This window comes from Hemiscyllium ocellatum, chromosome 3 (genome assembly GCF_020745735.1).
Source record: "Hemiscyllium ocellatum isolate sHemOce1 chromosome 3, sHemOce1.pat.X.cur, whole genome shotgun sequence".
NCBI classification, from domain to species: Eukaryota; Metazoa; Chordata; class Chondrichthyes; order Orectolobiformes; family Hemiscylliidae; genus Hemiscyllium; species Hemiscyllium ocellatum.
In genome coordinates this window covers 73,852,054-73,869,751 of record NC_083403.1, presented here as the reverse complement: position 1 = coordinate 73,869,751, position 17,698 = coordinate 73,852,054, and the positions used below count along the sequence as shown (strand labels likewise).

The 17,698-nt window shown below is 42.2% G+C and overlaps 1 protein-coding gene across 2 annotated transcripts in view; it reads right to left on the bottom strand.

Moving 5' to 3' along the window:
- Window positions 1-17,698, bottom strand: part of nkain2 (sodium/potassium transporting ATPase interacting 2) — a 500,783-nt gene that overhangs the window by 13,635 nt on the left and 469,450 nt on the right. For both annotated transcript variants that reach the window (XR_009640984.1, XM_060821200.1), the window contains exon 6: window positions 9,491-9,572. Coding sequence is in view for 1 of the 2 variants with exons in the window: in XM_060821200.1 (XP_060677183.1) it covers window positions 9,491-9,572 (82 nt within the window). In the remaining variant the exon portion in view is untranslated. The remainder of the gene's footprint in view (window positions 1-9,490; window positions 9,573-17,698) is intronic.

The following is a 17,698-nucleotide window of genomic DNA, read 5'->3' as shown; positions in this document are numbered from 1 at the left end:
TTGTACCTTCTAAAGCAATAAGTAAAAAATAAATAAACAATCTCCCTTATTTTCTTTCTAACATCACCACTTACTCCTCTGGACCTTCATTTTGGAATTTGTCACTGATGTCTCAGTGTACACAGCATAGATAGCAGCCACAGACACTGGTATGTGACATGTAACAGCCTCTCTGGATCATCATGGTACATCTCCAATCCACTTACAGAATGCTTCTGCACTGCCATGCTGCAGTTTAGAGTCTGCTATGGCACAGAAGTAGGCTGTTTGGCCCCATCATACATGCACTGCCTGTTCAAATAAGCATCATTACCAATACCAATTTCCTGCTTATTCCCTATACTGTGGCACATTATTTCTATTTAATAATCAGCAATGCCCTCCTGAATGCCTGAATTGAACGTGCCTCCAGACAGTGCATTCTATACTCAAACTACTTGTTATGTGAAAAAGATTTTTCTCACATCAAATTTGCTCTTTTTGCAATCACTTTAAATCTGTATCCTGTGGTTCTTGATCATTTTACAAGTGGAAACGTTCTTCTCCCTATCTACTCAATTCAGCCTGCTCATGATTTTGAAAATCTCTATTAAATCTCCCCTCAGCTTCCTTCTCTCCACAGAGAACAGTTCCAACTTCTTCAATCTATCCTTGTAACTGAAATTTCTCATCCCTCAAAACAACCTTGTAAATCACTTCTGCACCAACTCCAGTGTATTCACATCCTTCCTAAATGTGGTACTAGAACTGTACACAATATTCCAGCTGAGGTCTAAGTGTCTTTTGCAAGTTCAACCTCATCTCTTAGCTCTTATACTCTATACCCTTAATAATAAAGCCAAGACTACTTACTGTATGCTTTAGTAATTACTCTTTCCACCTGTATTGCCACCTTCAAAGGTCTGTGCACATATGCATGCTGGTCCCTTTGTTTCACATCTCCTTTAGAATTGTATTTCCCATTTTATGCTTTCTTTCAATGTTTTTCCCGTTAAAATTCACCATCTTACACTTTGCATTCTGGCACCTTTCATTGCCAGGGCACATTAAGGCAGGGACAGGTAACTAGCTCATGGATTGGACCAGTCTGCACCTCAGGGCTGGTTGCTGGCATTCTTAGATCCCACTCATGAAGCACTGACCTATATACTCTCAACAGTCTTGCCTTGCCTTGCTTTTCCTCATCTTGCTTTACTTTGCCACCTCAGTCATGGAGACTCACAGTACCTCTGTCTGGCATGGCTGTTTAGTGCAGTTAGAGAGACACAGGCAGCGTATTGTATTTGTCTTCACTCGTCAGTCAAGGAGGTAAGATGTGCATGGCTGTGTCATTCTTATACCCACAGCATGCACCAGCAGCCTGAATGGAAAATACACTGCCTGTGCATCCATCATTGGCTTTTTCTCTAAGTCAAAGGTCAGTAATCCTCACTTGAATTGAAGGGGCTGCCATAATTCAGGCGGTCATGGTAAAGTCAGTGAAGGGTAGCATCTACTATCAGTGTGGGTGTTCAGAAATGGTCAGTTGGCCACTTATAGGTGTCAGGGTCAGGGGACTGCATATCAGTCTGGGAGCACACCATAGTCAACCCTGTATGTTTAGTGCAAATAGACCAGAGAATCACAGTAAGTTAGTTGGATAGCTGCAGAGTGATCAGTCAGGGACCTGGTCAGATAAGTCAGGGCTGTGTGCCCAAGTAAGTCTGCAGTGGTGGGGTCAGCTTAATAAAAATCAAAGGTGGATGCAGTTGTCAGGAACCAATGATATGGCAGGGAAGTGGGGAAATTGCCTTCAGTCCTCAGAATAACATGTGCAGGGATGTGGAGCAGACAATAATTGTGGAGGATATATATTACTGTAAGGGATCGAGTATGGTTTCCTTTGGTCACTACCACTCTATACTGAAACACTGAGCTTACATAGCTTTTTGACGTAGAGAATGCCAAAGATTTGCAACCTTCTGAGTAAAAGAAATTCTACTCATCCTGCTCTTAAATAATACCCACTTATTTTTAAATAGTGTCCCCTAGTTTTAGATTCCCCAGTTGGGGATAAGATCTTACGTGTTTCTACCCTGTCTTTCTCTTTCAGATTTTGGATAGGTTTCTATTAGATTATTTCACATTCTTTGAAATTCTAGAGGATTGAGGGCTAGTTTGCACAATATTTCCTGTTAGAACAATCCCATATCAGATACAAATCTGATGAACCTTTATTGTATGCCTGCAAAGATGTTAATCAGTATTAAAATCTGATTATGAATAAGGGAGTGTATGGCCATTTCCTCCTGTGGCTATCAACGTTACAGCTGCATGAACATTTTCGGCTCACTCCAGGGAGCCTCTGGAGACTTCTATGAGATTCCTCGAATTCCCAGGCATGTGTCAAACATTGATGCCATTTGTGCCAGATCACATTGCGTCATCACATTTCCCCGTAATGAGGTGAGTGTTATCTTGTGACGAGGCCTGGGCAGGAGGATTTGTTGACAACATTGGTTACCCTCAGACACAGGGCGCAATCAACAGTACACACATTGTGCTTTCAGGGTTATATCGTTTTGTAACGAAGTTTGTCAGTTGAAAAGGATTGCATTCCATCAATGAAGCTCAGAAAATAAGAGCAGGAGTGGGCCATTCAGCCTCTCTAGCCTGTTCCGCCATTCAATGTGATCATGGCTGATCACCTGAATTAGTATCCTATTCCCACTTTCTCTTCTTACCCTTTGATCCCTTCGGGCCTAAGAATTATATCAAACTCATTCTTGAAACATGCAAATATATTGGTCTCAACTGCTTTCAATCAAGAATCTGTGAATGATCTGTGATCACTGATTTCAATTTCTAGAGGTTTTGTGCCCAGGGCCCTGAGAGCTGCTACAACTCACACTTCCTTGAGAATTCTCATGTTACTGTTGTGTTTGATGATCCAGATGACTTCAAAGATGATTATTAGGAGACTGAAGACTACCCACTTTGATCATAGCTGATGACTCCATTATACAACTTTTAACTGAGGCATGGCATAAACTGAGCCCATTTTCCGATGAGGGTCATGGTGGAGAAATGATAGGCCAAATGAAGATGATGTTTTTCTGTTTGGAATGGACTGGTGAGATCCTTCAATATGTTCTAGATAGAGTGTGCCACATAAAGGCATGCCGTGATCTGCCTAGCAGGCAACAAGGGAATGCGACGGATGCTGAGGAAATGGGAGAGTGGCAGTTTTCTGAGGAGCAGGATGAAAACATTAAGCAGAAGGAACATCACACCCTGCACCATAGATTGCAACTGTGTCAGATGCGAACCAGAAACAACCTAAATTACACCAGTTCCAGTAGGATGCAGTGATCAGTCATTGACTGTAAATTGTTGGAGCTCAACAAGCATGCAGTTTATTTTTGAGTTCCAAGAATCAAATGCAGCTTCTGTTTGTTTGATATCTGTTTGATTTTGATGATTTTAAATAAAAATTAATATTTTGAAGGATTTGAAGGCTTTCCTGTATGTAGAAATCTGACAATCATCACTGATTAGTAACTGGGCTATGTTGGGCATTTGGGAAAGCATGGTAATGACTTAGATAAGTATGTAAGATGGGATGTAGCTGAAAGATTGGAGAGCTGTGTGACCTGCCGCTTAAACAGTCATAGATGGAGGAATGTACAGTTGTATATTCAAGCAAGTATTAGCTGTGTCACCTATGTACCATGAGAAGTGATCATTTGCAGCTGCTGCACCACTATGTCAATAGTGAAGGGAAATTTCAGACTACCAATGGCTCACTGGGTGTATGGATGGGGATCTAAGATAGTGTCAGCCGGTTTGTTCAGAATTTATTGTTAAGACAGTTCAGACACAACCACATTTTTCTGGGTCTGGAGTCACATGTAGACCTGACTAGGTATAGACAGCAAATTTCCTTCCCCAAAGGAAGGAATAATTGACAATGGTTGCATTGTTGAGTTTATTCCAGATTTTTAAAATTGAACTTAAATTTCTCCACCTGCCACAGTGTAGCTCAAACCCTTGTTCCGAGAACATTAGCTTAGAATTCAGATTTCTAGTGACATTATCACTGGTGACAGTATCATACCATCAGTGCTCCACACCAGCATTTGAGTCACACACATTCCCTAATTTTATTGACTGTTTGCCAATTTGTTCATAGCTCAGGTAATAATCCAGAGATATTACTCTGAGGTTCTGCTATTTAATTCAGAATGTGAGGAAGTGTAATCAACTTATGGATTTGTAATGAATATTACTTCATAACATAGCAGTATTTTGTTTTGGCATTAATGTTTTCAAGGGACTATTGTTTCATGGTATGCTTTTGTTAATAGTGTTAACTTTATCTACATAATTCAAAACTATTCACAATATATACTAATAATTTTGATGCAATTGTAATATCTCCAAGTCTGCAGATGACACAAAGCTGAATGAGAGGGCGAACTGTGAGAACAATGAAGAGATACTTTAGTGTGATTTTAACATGTTGATTGAGTGGACACATGGAAGATGAAGTATAATGTAGATAAATGTTAAGTTATCCACTTTGATTGCAAAAACAGGAAAGCTGATTATTATCCGAATGGAGATAGATTGGGAAAGAGGGAGGTGGAATGAGATCTGGGTGTCCTTAAACACCAGTCACTGAAAGCAGACAGGTTGAACAGGCAGTGAAAAAATGGTATGTCGGTTTTCATAGCAACAGGATTTGAGTATGGGAGCAGGAATGTCTTGCTGTAATTGTCAGCGCCTTGGTGAGCCCACGCCTAGAGTATGGTGTACAGTTTTGGTCTGCTCATATGAGGAAGAATATTTGAGCTATGGATGGATTGCAACAAAGGCTTTCTGGACTGTTTCCTGGGATGGCAGCACTGATGTATGAAGAGATACTGGATCGCTTAGGACTATATTCACTGGAATATAATTTAGAAGAATGAAATGGAGTCTCATAGAAACTGATACAATTCTAACATGATTAGAGAGGGTATTTACAGGAAGGATGTTCCAATGACTCAACAAGGAATTAGTTACAGTTCTCAGGGCTAAAGAGATCCAGAGAAACGGGGAAAAAACATAAGAGCTCAATCAGAGCAACAGTAGGAGAGGAGTGGATCGAACTCACCTCAGAGCAGGAGTGGAGTGGATCAAGCTCAGTTGGAGTACTAGCGGGAGAGGAGTGGTAAATGTGGGTAGGCAGAGCAGGAGACCCCAGTGGCCATTTCTCAAGTATATTGTGTTAGATACAACTGGGAGGGAAATGGTCGCTCAGGGGAAAGCAGCAACAGCCAAGTTTGTGGTACTACTGTTGGCTCTGCTGTACAGCGGGGTGTGGGCAAAAAAATTGGGAAAGCTTTAGCGATAGCGGCCTTGATTGTAAAAGGAACTGACATGTAGTTTTGTGGCAGCAAATAAAATTCTCAAATGACATGTTTCCTCTCTGGTGCCAAGGTCAGGGAAGTCTCAGAGTGGCTGCAGAGCATTCTGAAGGGGGAGAATGGACAGCCAGCAGTCGTGATACTGTCCATGCCAATGACATGGCAAAGAAAGAAATTCCTCATTAGGAATCTAGAGAGTTAGGTCACAGATTAAGGAGGAAGAGTGCAAAAGTTGTAATCTCTGGATTATTCTAGCACCTGGTACTACTGAGTATAGAAATAGGAAGATAGGTCAGATGAACATGTGGCTAAAGGGATGTGGTAGGAGTGAGGACTTCAGATTTTTGAATCATTGGGACAACATCTGGGGTAGGCAGGACTTGTACAAGTTGGAAGTATTGCACTTGAACTGTCTTGGCTCCGATTATCCTTACTGGGAGGGTGCTTTTGCTCTTACGGAGGTTTTAAATTAATTTGGCAGGGCACAGGCACAGAGTAGATGGTAAATTTGGGCGTAAGGTCCAATCAGATGTAGAATAAATGGAAGGACAATCCCGTAGGCAAAAAAAAGATATGGGTAGGATAATGTACATGGGAGGTCTGGAAAGATGATTGAGGGAATAACTCACCTTCTTATTAACCTAATATGTCCTAGAACCTCACTATTCCAACTGAAATCCCCAGTTACAATGTCTTCTCCAACGTGAATACAGATGAGAAGTATTCATTTAGGACCTCAATCACATCCACTGCCTCCATTCACAAGTGTCCTTTTGGTCGCTAAAAGTCCCCTCTTCCCCTGGTACTCTTCTCACTTGAACATATTGATAAAATGCCTTGGGATTTTCCTCAGTCCGATCAGCCGAAGTTATTTTGTGGCCCATCTTTGCCCTCCTAATTTCTTTTTAGGCAACACCCTATACTCTCTATACAGTTTAAGGGCCGCCCTGTTTTTAATGTGCTGTACCTGACATATACTTCCTTCCTTTTGTTTATCAAATTCACAAGATCCCATGATATCCAGGATTTCTTGGATCTATTGCCTTCACTCTTCAAGAACATGCTGGCTTCTTGACTCCCCAAACTTGCCTACCATTTATAAGGTACAAATCAGGAGTGTGATGGACTACTCCCCACTTGCCTGGATAAGTGTAGCTCCAACAACACTCAAAAAGCTTGGCACCATCCAGGACAAAGTAGCCACTTGATTGGCACCACATCCACAAGCTTCCACTCCCTCCACCACTGATGCTCAAAGCAGCAGTGTGTACTATTTACAAGAAGCACAGTAAAACTTCATCACATAGCCTTAGGCAGCACTTTCCAAACCCATGACCACTTCCATCTAGAAGGACAAGGACAGTAGATACATGGGAGCACCCACTATTGTCTCAAAGGCAAGTTCCCTTCCAAGCCATTCATCATCCTGACTTGGAAATATTTTATTTTTTTTTCACTGTGGCTGAATCAATATACTGTAATTCCTACTTAATGGCACTGTAGGTCAAGCTATGGCATGTATAGCAATTCAAGAGTCAGCTCACCAACACCTTCTCAAAGGCAACATCAATAAATGCTGGCCAGCCAGCAACACCACATCCCAGAGAAAATAAAGAAAATATATTACATGCTTTGGTAGGCACAGAGATGCATAATTCCTGAGAGCCTGATGAGATGTATCCAGGCTGCTGTGGAAGATGAGGAGGTTGCTGGGGCCTTTTTGGAGATACTTAATACTTTGCTGGCCACAGATGAAGTGCCAGATGATTGGAGGATAGCTAAGTCATTACAGACCAATCAGTTATAGTGGTTAGTTAGATGTCAGTGGTAGATAAATTACTGGGAAAATAAATCTGAGGGACAGGATTAATCAACACTTGAAAGTACAGGGATTAATCAGGGATGGTCAGCACAGATTTGTTAGAGAGGTCTTGTCTTTCTAATTGAGTTGTTGTGAAGGTGATTAAATATATTGATGAGGGTAGTGCAGTTGATATGGTTTACATGGCCATGACAAGGTCCTATTTGGAAGGGTGGTCCAAAAGATAAAAGCCCATGGAATTCAACTTGGCAAACAAGATCCAAATTTGGCTTGCAATTAAGATGCTAAGGGTGATAACGGAGGGATGTTTTTGTGATTGGATGACTGTGACAAGCAGTATACTGTAGGGTTGGTGCTGGGACCTTTGGTATTTGTTATTATACATTAACAACTTGGTTGTGAATGTAGAAAATATAATAAGTAAATTTGCAGATGACATGAACATTGACAATGTTATTGATACGGACGAGGATGGTGCCAGGCTAGAGTTGATATTGGGAGACACATAAATTGCATCAAGCAATGGCAGGTAGAACTTAATCCTGATAAGTGTAGGGTAATGCATTTTGGGAGGTTCAAAAAGGGAAGGACATACTCAATAAATGGTAGGTCCCTCGAGAGTATTGCAGAACAAATGCACCTTGGTGTACAAGTCCATAAATCACTGAAGGTGTCAGCACAGGTAGACAGGGTGGTGAAGAAGGCAAATGGGATTCTTGCCTTTTTAACCTGGAGGTAGAATATAGAAGCAAGGAAGCTTTGTTATAACTTTATAGGCCACAAATGGAATACTGTGGGCAGTTCTGGTCATCACACTAGCAGGAGGACAGGACTGGAGAAGGTGCAGAGGAGATTCACCAGGATGTTTCCTGATATGAAAAGTCTCAGTTATGAAGAGAGACTAGATGGAGTGGGTTTGTTTTCTTTGGAGCAAAGGAAGTTGAGAGGGTATCTGATTGAGGTACACAAAATTATGGCCGGCTTGGAAGTCAATCATGAGAATTATCTCTCTTAGGTAGAAGTGTCTAAGGCCAGAGTCATAAGTTTAAGGTGAGGAGTAAGTGGTTTAGAAGAGATCTGAAAAAAAATATTTTCACCCAGGGGTGGTAGAAATAGGGACTGTGCTGCCAGAGGGAATGCCGGAGGCAAGTACTCTAGCAACATTTAAGAAGCATCTGTATGAGCACTTAAAATGCCAGGGCATATGGATCCAGTGCAGGCAAATGGGATTAGTGTGACTTGTGTTTGTTTGACTGAAGAGTCTGTTTCTATGTTGTATGACTCTATGACATAGAAGCAGAAGTAGGCCAGGCAGCCCATCCAGTCTGTTCTGCCATCCAATGAGACTGGTTGATCTGATAATCCCCAACTCCATTCTTCCCATAACAACTGATTCCATTATTGATCAAAAATGTATCAGGGTGCTGAATGATCAGCCATGAACATATTGAACTCCTGCTTTTATTTTCTATGTTTTGATGTAAAACTGTCTAGTACTGAGTACAAGGCTATATATGATTTAAAATGTGTGCTCTGCACGCAGGAAAATCAATAATAAATTGTTAACATACTTCTCGTGGGACTGATAGTTTTTATTCTATTGAATAGTGGTGGTAAATCCTCTTATAAAAATCATACATTTACATGCTAATATTATCTTCAATACCTCAGAAATGAATTATTCTTTTCATTCACTTTACATTTTAAGAATTTCTGAGTGCACTGTTTCTTAGTGTGCAAGCATGTTCACATCCAGGTTGTTTATATTCAATGATTTTGTTGAAATAACACCAAATGAAAATGGGTACTTTTGGCTTCTTAAAGTTTAACAATTTTCATAAGGCTAGACATTGTGAGCTCTATATTAGAGTTTAATTTTGATTTACTTGTCAGTAAGACATGCAAATTTAGGGAATTGCTGGAGAGGAAAATGGCTAAACTGATAAGTCATTGTTAGAGTATGAATACAGATATTCTTACACCTTTTCGAATATACAAGGTTTTGAAAGGGAGAGGTTACAGGCAATTAAAAATTGGATGTATTCTATGATTCCATGATAGATCATTAATAAATAAGAACACTATTCATTTTTCTGGAGCTTCTTTGGATCCTCCACTGAAATTAAGACAGCCGATGAGCGAGTCCCCATGAAATGTGATAGAAGAAACTTATCTCCTTCACAGCATATTGAAGCTGTCTGTTCAGTCAATTCAAATCAAACAATAAAGAATACATGGTAGAAATTTAACTTAAAGTGCACTTAAAAGATGGACTTACATGTACATGGGCTGCAACTGTAAATGGGATGTTTTCTGTGGGCCCTGATAGCCGTATGAGTCAAACCCTCCGATGAAATCAACTGTTGAGTAAAACAGAAATGTCATTAGATTCCAGTAATAGATTCCTGTTTGTATGTAGAATCATAGAGTCATAGAGATGTACAGCATGGAAACAGACCCTTCACTCTAGTTCGTCCATGCTAACCAGATATCCCGACCCAATCTACTCCCACCTGCCAGCACCTGGCCCATATCCCTCCAAACCCTTTCTATTCATATCCCCATCCAGATGCCTTTTAAATGTTGCAAATGTACTAGCCGCCACCACTTCTGGTAGCTCATTCCATACACGTACCACCCTCTGCGTGAAAAAGTTTCCCCTTAGGTCTCTTTTAGATCTTTCCCCTCTCACTCTAAAACCTATGCCCTCTAGTTCTGGACTCCCCCACCTCAGGGAAAAGACTTTGTCTATTTATCCTTTCCATGCCCCTCATGATTGTATAACCTCTATAAGGTCACCCCTCAGCTTCCGATGCTCCAGGGAAATCAGCCCCAGCCTATTCAGCCTCTCCCTATAGCTCAAATCCTCCAACCCTGGCAACATCCTTGTAAATCTTTTCTGAACCCTTTCAAGTTTCACAATATGTTTCCAATAGGAAGGAGACCAGAATTGCAGGGAATATCCCAAAAGTGGCCTAACCAATGTCCTGTACAGTCGCAACATGACCTCCCAACTCCTATTTGCAAACACAACTTCCCTGTTGTAATAGAATTAATGCGGGATTATCATTTCCCAGTTCTCCTCTACACATTGCCCCCTGGAAACAATACCTAGAAATCATAGAAATATATTAGGTACCTTTTGTCCAATGATGACACCCAGTTTGACTCTGCTGTCTATATCCTATCTCACATCAAGTCCAGTTCAATTGATACTCATGTACGTGCTGACCAATAGTCATAGGTGTAGGAAAATGCAATTGTAGATTCATACAGTGAAAGAGAGTTTACAGCATGGAGAGAGGCCCCTCAGCTCATTGTGTCCATACTGGTCATTAAACATGCACTTATTCTAATCCCATTTTCAGCACTTGCCCTGTAGCCTCATATATTATGGCATTTCAACTGCTCATCTAACTACATCTTAAATGTCTTGGGGGTTCCTGATTCTTCCACTGTCTCAGGCAATGAGTTCCAAATGTCTACAACCATCTGGGTGGAATCATTTTTCCTCAAAGCCTTCTAAACCTCCTGCTCCTTATGTTAAAACTGCACTCCCTGAATATTGATCTGTCTCTTCAGGGGAAAGGTTTCTCCCTTTTTATGCCTCTCAGAACTTTGTACACTTCAACCAGAGGCCTCTCAGCCATGACTGCTCTAAAGAAACAAACCTCAGCCTATCTAGTCTCTCTTCTCTGTAGCCAGGCAGCATTCTGTTGAATCTCTTCTGCATCCTCATCACATCCCTCCTATAATATAGTGGTGATGGGAAATGCAAACAGTGTTAAAAACATCGCTTGCTATTTTATACTTCCTGTTGACAGGTTTGCTGGCTATTATTGCATGAGTAGAGTTGCATGACTGATTTCACAACCTAACAATATCACAGTGGAATGCCTACTGTGGTGGTATTGTACCTCTGCACCAGATGCATCAGGATAATGTCCCACCTCAGGATTTGATGGCCATTTAAAGTTTGTCATAATGGGGCAAACATGCTGATTATCAATCTGTCAATTCTTTTGTTATGCCTATGGCATGTAATTAATGCAACAAAAGCATAAGGTCAACCAGAAGCATACTGTAGTTGCAGTAAAAGAGCTTCCTCACATCAAAAGACACAGGTTCTTGCCATGAGCAAGTCACATTCTTCTTCTGAAGGATTACCACTCACAGGATGCTTCAGTTTCATAAATATCAATAAAAGCATTGAAGTGAGCCAATGAATTTCAATGCTTTCAGGTTTTATGCATTTGAATGGGAAGTTTGTGGAGAAAAGAGATTAAACAATTGAAAGAATTTAAATGTAGAAAATGTATTTTTATGAATGAGAGTGAGACCTTTTTAAGAAAATAAAGTCTGAATCTTCCCAGCCTCTCAACAACATAGGCATTAGGGATAAAGTTGGAAAGATGGCAAAAGTGGCAAGAAGAGAATATTGCCATTGAGTGGTGAGATAGCTATTTGTATCCCTTTCCACTTCCATGCATCAGCACCTAATCATTAGCTGATTTATATGCAATTTTGTTTATACGCAATTTCTCATTCTCCTGATTGTTGAATAAAAACTAGATGGTGACATGAAATGGCAGCTCCAGCTTATCACTTTCCTCCAACCCTCCAGCTACAACGGCAATCCCAATTATTAGATTTTTTTTAGATTACTTACAGTGTGGGAACAGGCCCTTCTGCCCAACAAGTCCACACCGACCCGCTGAAGCACAACCCACCCATACATTTACCCCTTACCTAACACTACGGGCAATTTAGCATGGCCAATTCACCTGACCCGCACATCTTTGGACTGTGGGAGGAAACCGGAGCACCCGGAGGAAACCCACGCAGACACGAGGAGAACGTGCAAACTCCACACAGTCAGTCGCCTGAGTCGGGAATTGAACCCGGGTCTCAGGCGCTGTGAGGCAGCAGTGCTAACCATCGTGCCACCGTGCCGCCCACTGTGCCACCGTGCCACCCACACTCTGGGCACACTCCATGGACAGCAACAGCATGTTCCCCATCGATGGACATTAGCTTTGCACATATACCAGCCTCACCGCACTGTCGTAGCATATTTTCAAGCAGCTTGTGACACAGTTCTGCACCTCAATGTTGCACTTTGGAGTGCACTAGCAGCTTTCGTTGGAATGTTGCCAACAGGACACTTAAGTCATGAATTTGACCAGGATGCATCTCAGAGGTCCTCACTTGTTCTGTTACTACTTACTCACAATGTGACTGCTTGGATGTTCATTACATATTCCTTACCTTTCTGCATTTTGCCTCATTCAGAACCTGCAGCCTCACAGTACTTTTCACTTGTTTTGCCTTTTAGTAGAGGCATGATATGAGATAGCTTGTCATGGCTGTCAGCATTCATCAGTAAATGGGTTTGATAATGCCACTATATGGGAGCATGTTAACTGAATCTCACACCTGCACCATGTGTCAGAAGTGTTTGCGACAAACATACTGCATGTGCTTCAAAAAAATGGTCATACTCCCAGTTAGATCAATGGAAACAACCTTCAGTCAGGGGGTCTTGGTACAGTGAGCCAAATGTAGCATCCACTCTCATTCAGGGGCTTGGACACAGTCAGCCAACTGAAGAGGTCTGAGGTTCCATATCACTGCAGTCTACAAGTGTGCCATGGTCAGTTCGGTCTAACAGAACCAGGCCAGGGTGTACAGAGATCAGTCAAAGTCCCAGGCTCATACAGATATCAGGGCTGGGAGACCAAGTCAGTCTGGGAGGTGGACCATAGTCAGTCCTGAGGGGGAGATGAATGAATGTCAAAGTGAGTGACCATTGCTGTGTCAGGAAAGTGGGTGAGCTCAATTTTGAGAATTGAAGGTGGCATTTCGAAAAGTAGAGGAGGCAATAGTTGTGAAAGGTGAAACCTTGAAGTATAAAGTGAGGACTGTTATGCATTGAAGGTCATGGGTTCCTGCATGAGGAGGGGAGGGATCATCCATAGTCACCACCACTCTGACCTAGGCAGGGATTATTCAGCATGATATCGCAAATGACTATAATGACCTGGATGAGGGTGCAGAAGGGTGGGTTAGTAAATTTGTAGACGACACTAAGTTCGGTGGAGTTGTGGATAGTGACGAAGGATGTTGTAGGTACAGAGAGACATAGATAAGTTGCAGAGCTTGGCTGAGAGGTGGCAAATGGAGTTTAATGTAGACAAGTGTGAGGTAATTCACTTTGGTCGGAGTAACCGGAATGCAAAGTACTGGGTTAATGGTAAGATTCTTGGTAGTGTAGATGAGCAGAGAGATCTCGGTGTCCAGGTACACAGGTCCTTGAAAGTTGCCACCCAGGTTGACAGGGTTGTTAAGAAGGCATACAGTGTTTTAGCTTTTATTAAAAGGGATCGAGTTCCGGAACCATGAGATTATGCTACAGCTGTACAAAACCCTGCTGCGGCCGCACTTGGAGTATTGTGTACAGCTCTGGTCACCGCATTATAAGAAGGATGTGGAAGCTTTGAAAAGGGTGCAGAGGAGATTTACTAGGATGCTGTCTGGTATGGAGGGGAGGTCTTATGAGGAAAGGCTGAGGGACTTGAGGCTATTTTTGTTGGAGAGAAGAAGGTTGAGAGGTGACGTAATAGAGGTATATAAGATAATCAGAGTATTAGATAGGGTGGACAGGGAGAGCCTATTTCCAAGTATGGTGACAGCGAGAACGAGGAGGCATAGCTTTAAATTGAGGGGTGATAGATCTCGGACAGATGTCAGAGGTAGTTTCTTTACTCAGAGAGTAGTAAGGGTATGGAATGCTTTGCCTGCAACGGTAGTAGATTCACCAACTTTAAGTACATTTAAGTTGGCATTGGAGAACCATATGGACGTACAGGGAATTGTGAAGGTTAGATAGGCTTCAGACTGGTATGACAGGTCAGCGCAACATCGAGGGCCGAAGGGCCTGTACTGTGCTGAAATGTTCTATGTTCTATGACTAAGCTGGAGGGCTGATGCTCGGGGATTAATGTTGAGAGATGAAGTTGTAATTCAAAGTGGTGTATTGGTGGGATCAACAACGAGAGCCAGGAAGAAAGGAACATGGAAGTTTGGGAGTTGGGGGCACCATGATTGCAAAGCTGAGCCTGAGACTTACTGTGCTAAGAAACACCTAGGTTTTATTTCATAATCATGCAACTTGTATCTGTGCACTGGAAATGAAAAATGGCTGCCACAATAACTAGAAATAATATAATGACTGTGTTTTCTCTGATCATACGGAGTTTACCTGTGAGTAATGTGAGTCCCCATCAAAGGGCAGTTGTGTTAATCAGGGTTTTTTACAGTACAGATTGAAGTAATCTATTTTCATAGCATCCTGTTTGTGAAAAGCATGCTGTGTCCAACTATATTGGTTAGAAATCCTGGTCACAAGCAATCTCGACCATGTCATTGGTCACTACAGACTGATCATAATCATCTCTGAAAATAGAAGTAATCAGAGGACCCAAGACAACCTAAGATCTCATAGGCTACATGAGGGCATAGAACTGAGTTCTTCTCAATTTGAACTAGGTTTTTGCTAAAATGTGCTTTCATTTAATGCTGCCTTTTTCAAGTGATGTGAGGCTGGTAAGGTGTCAGTAATCATATAGCACTTTAAATCGCCTGCTGTATTTGCACAGCAAGGCTTGTGTTGCATTCATCAGAATAAGGTCTCTATGTCAGAGGTTCATGTAGAGGCATTCCCATGAACCCCTTTTGATGGAACTTCCATGTCCCACGGAATGAACATAGAATATAGAACCGTACAACCCAGGAACTGGTTCTTTGGCCAAACATGATACCACAGGAAACTAATCCTTTCTGACTGTCCTTGGTCCATATCCCTCTATTCCTTGCGTTTTCATGTGTTTATCTAAAAGTCCCTTAAACATTCCTATCGTATCTGCCTCCATCACCATCCTTAGCAGTGCATTTCAGACACCTAACACTCTCTGTGTAAAAAACCTCCACCTCGTGTCTCCTTTGAACTTGCGTCCTCTCATCTTAAATGCATGCCCCGGCAGAAATAGCGGAGGATGGTACAATGTATGCTGAGGTTGGTGGAGTGGAAGGTGAGGAGTGGTCTGTCCTTGTTGCATTGAGAGGGTTGAGGTTCAAAGGCAGAGGTGTGGGAAGTAGAGGAAATGCACTGAAGGGCATCAACGACCATGTAAGAGGGGAAATTGCAGTCTTTGAAGAAGGAGGCCATCTGGGATGTTCTATGATGGAATTGGTCCTCCTGGGAGCAGTTGCGACAGAGTCAGAGGAATTGGGAGTCAGGGATAGCATTTTCACAGGAGGCAGGATGGGAGGAGGTGTAGTCCAGGCAGCTGTGGGAGTCAGTGGGTTTGAACTAGATGTCTGTGTTGATTTGGTCACTGGAAATGGAGATGGAGGGGTATAGGAAGGGGAGGAAGGTGTCCGCAATGGTCCAGGTGAACCTGGAAGATTGAGCACCCATGTTGCCTCAGTGGATGAGACATCCAGCAGGTCTTTTTTGAATGCAGAAGAAACATTCTCTCTGATTAGTAATGCAACTCCTCCATTTTTTTTTACCTTTGTCTCTTTCTCATCTAAAACAATGAAACCCTGGAACATTGAGCAGCCAGTCTTGTCCCTCTCTCATCCAAGCGTCAGCAATGGCCCCAACATCGTAGTCTCACGTACTGATCCAGGCTCTATGATCATCTGCCTTACCTATAATGAAGGACGATGTTAAACCTTCACTGATGAATGATGTGAATTCTGATTGCTCATATTACATAGGACCTGATCTGTTTTTCACATTCCTTACACAGGCTCATTAGAAGCATGGATCCCGACACAACTGAGGTTATTATCACTATTGCTATGGTGCAATGAAGACACAGAAATTGAGGAGGAACGGATGTGCCAGTAAGCTCAGGACCAGGCATAACCTCCAGTCACTGCTGATCTGCCTCCACATGAAGGACTTGCAGGTGAAGACCCAGTTAAGATGCAAAGGAGGTACAAAAGGCCCTAAGTTTCTCATTTTCAATGACATAGCTCCAGATGAGCAAGGTGCAGTGTCGGCACAAATTGAGGATGTCCTGGTACATTGTCACAGAACTACGTCAGCTGTTGGAGTGGAATCAGCAACTTAAAAGAGTTTGTGGCCATTCTATCCTAGTGGCTGTCAATGTGACAATCGCACTTAATTTTTATGCAACTATACTTACAAAGCTGTGCTGGGGACTTGAGTATGATCTTACTACCCTTAACACACAAATATCTACAAGCTGTTAGTGAAGCAATTTGTGTCAGATCACACTACTTCATGACATTTCCCTGTGATTAGGTCATTGTTGCAACCTGAGCTGTAAACATTGGCAATATGTCTGGCTTCCCCCAGGTGCATGGTACTACAGAGTGTATACTTTACATTGAGAGTGCCATATCATAGCATGGCTGACTTCGATTCCTTTAACATATAAGTCATCTGTGATTATCAGTATGACATCTTAGAAGCCAATGTCAGATATCCTGAAATCTGCCATGAAGCTTATATCATTAGAAATTTCACACTCCGGCTTCATTTCAAGGGCTGGTGCCATACAAGAATAGTTGCTTGGACTCAAGTGCTACCCTTTGAGACCATGGGTGATAACTCTATTATGCAAACCTGTGACTGAGGCTAAGCATAGATGCACTGTAGCCCATTCTACAGCTAGGGCCTTGATGAAGATTCTGTTGCTTCGAGGAAGTTCAGATACTTGGGTAGACTGGAGGTGCCTTGCAGTACACTCTGTACAGTGTGTGCTGCATAATTCTAGCATGCTATGCTCTGAACACAGCAGGCAACACAGGAATCTAATGGACTCTAAAGAGTTGGGGGAGTGGCAGTGTCTTCCGAGGAGGAAGGTGAGGATTTCGAGCAGGAAGAACATCTCCTTCTGTATGATAGAGCACTGCAGAGTCAAGCACAGCAAGTCAGGATTTAACTGACACCCAAACCCAGCAGATGAGAGCTGGGTGCAATCTTTGGTGCTCAAAAGAAGAGCAGCTCTTGTCTGTTCTGAGACACAAACGCAGCTTTTGTTTCTTTGGTCACTGTTCACTTTTGCCGTTGCTGAGTAAAAGTGAGTGTTTTCAACCATTTGAAAGCTCTCCAGCATGGGATGGTTCTTCATTGAAGAAAGAGAAAATGATAGCTGCACTAGGCACTGGAGAAAGAGAGTCCTTAGACAAAGTTTAAGAATGGACGAGGCATGAGTAACCTGTATAGTTTGGTTTGTAAATAGTCCTAGATTTACAAATCTGGACTTGTACATGCAAGGAAGTGTCTGCTATGCCACTTATGTGCCATGAGAAGCATTTGTTCTAGTTCCCCTTCCAGTGTGTCCACAGTGAATAGCAACTCCTGGCTAGTGGCGATTGTATCAGTGCACAGCTGGGCTTTAAAATGGTGCCAGCACAAGGAATCTCGGGAGGTCCTGGCAGGGAAGAA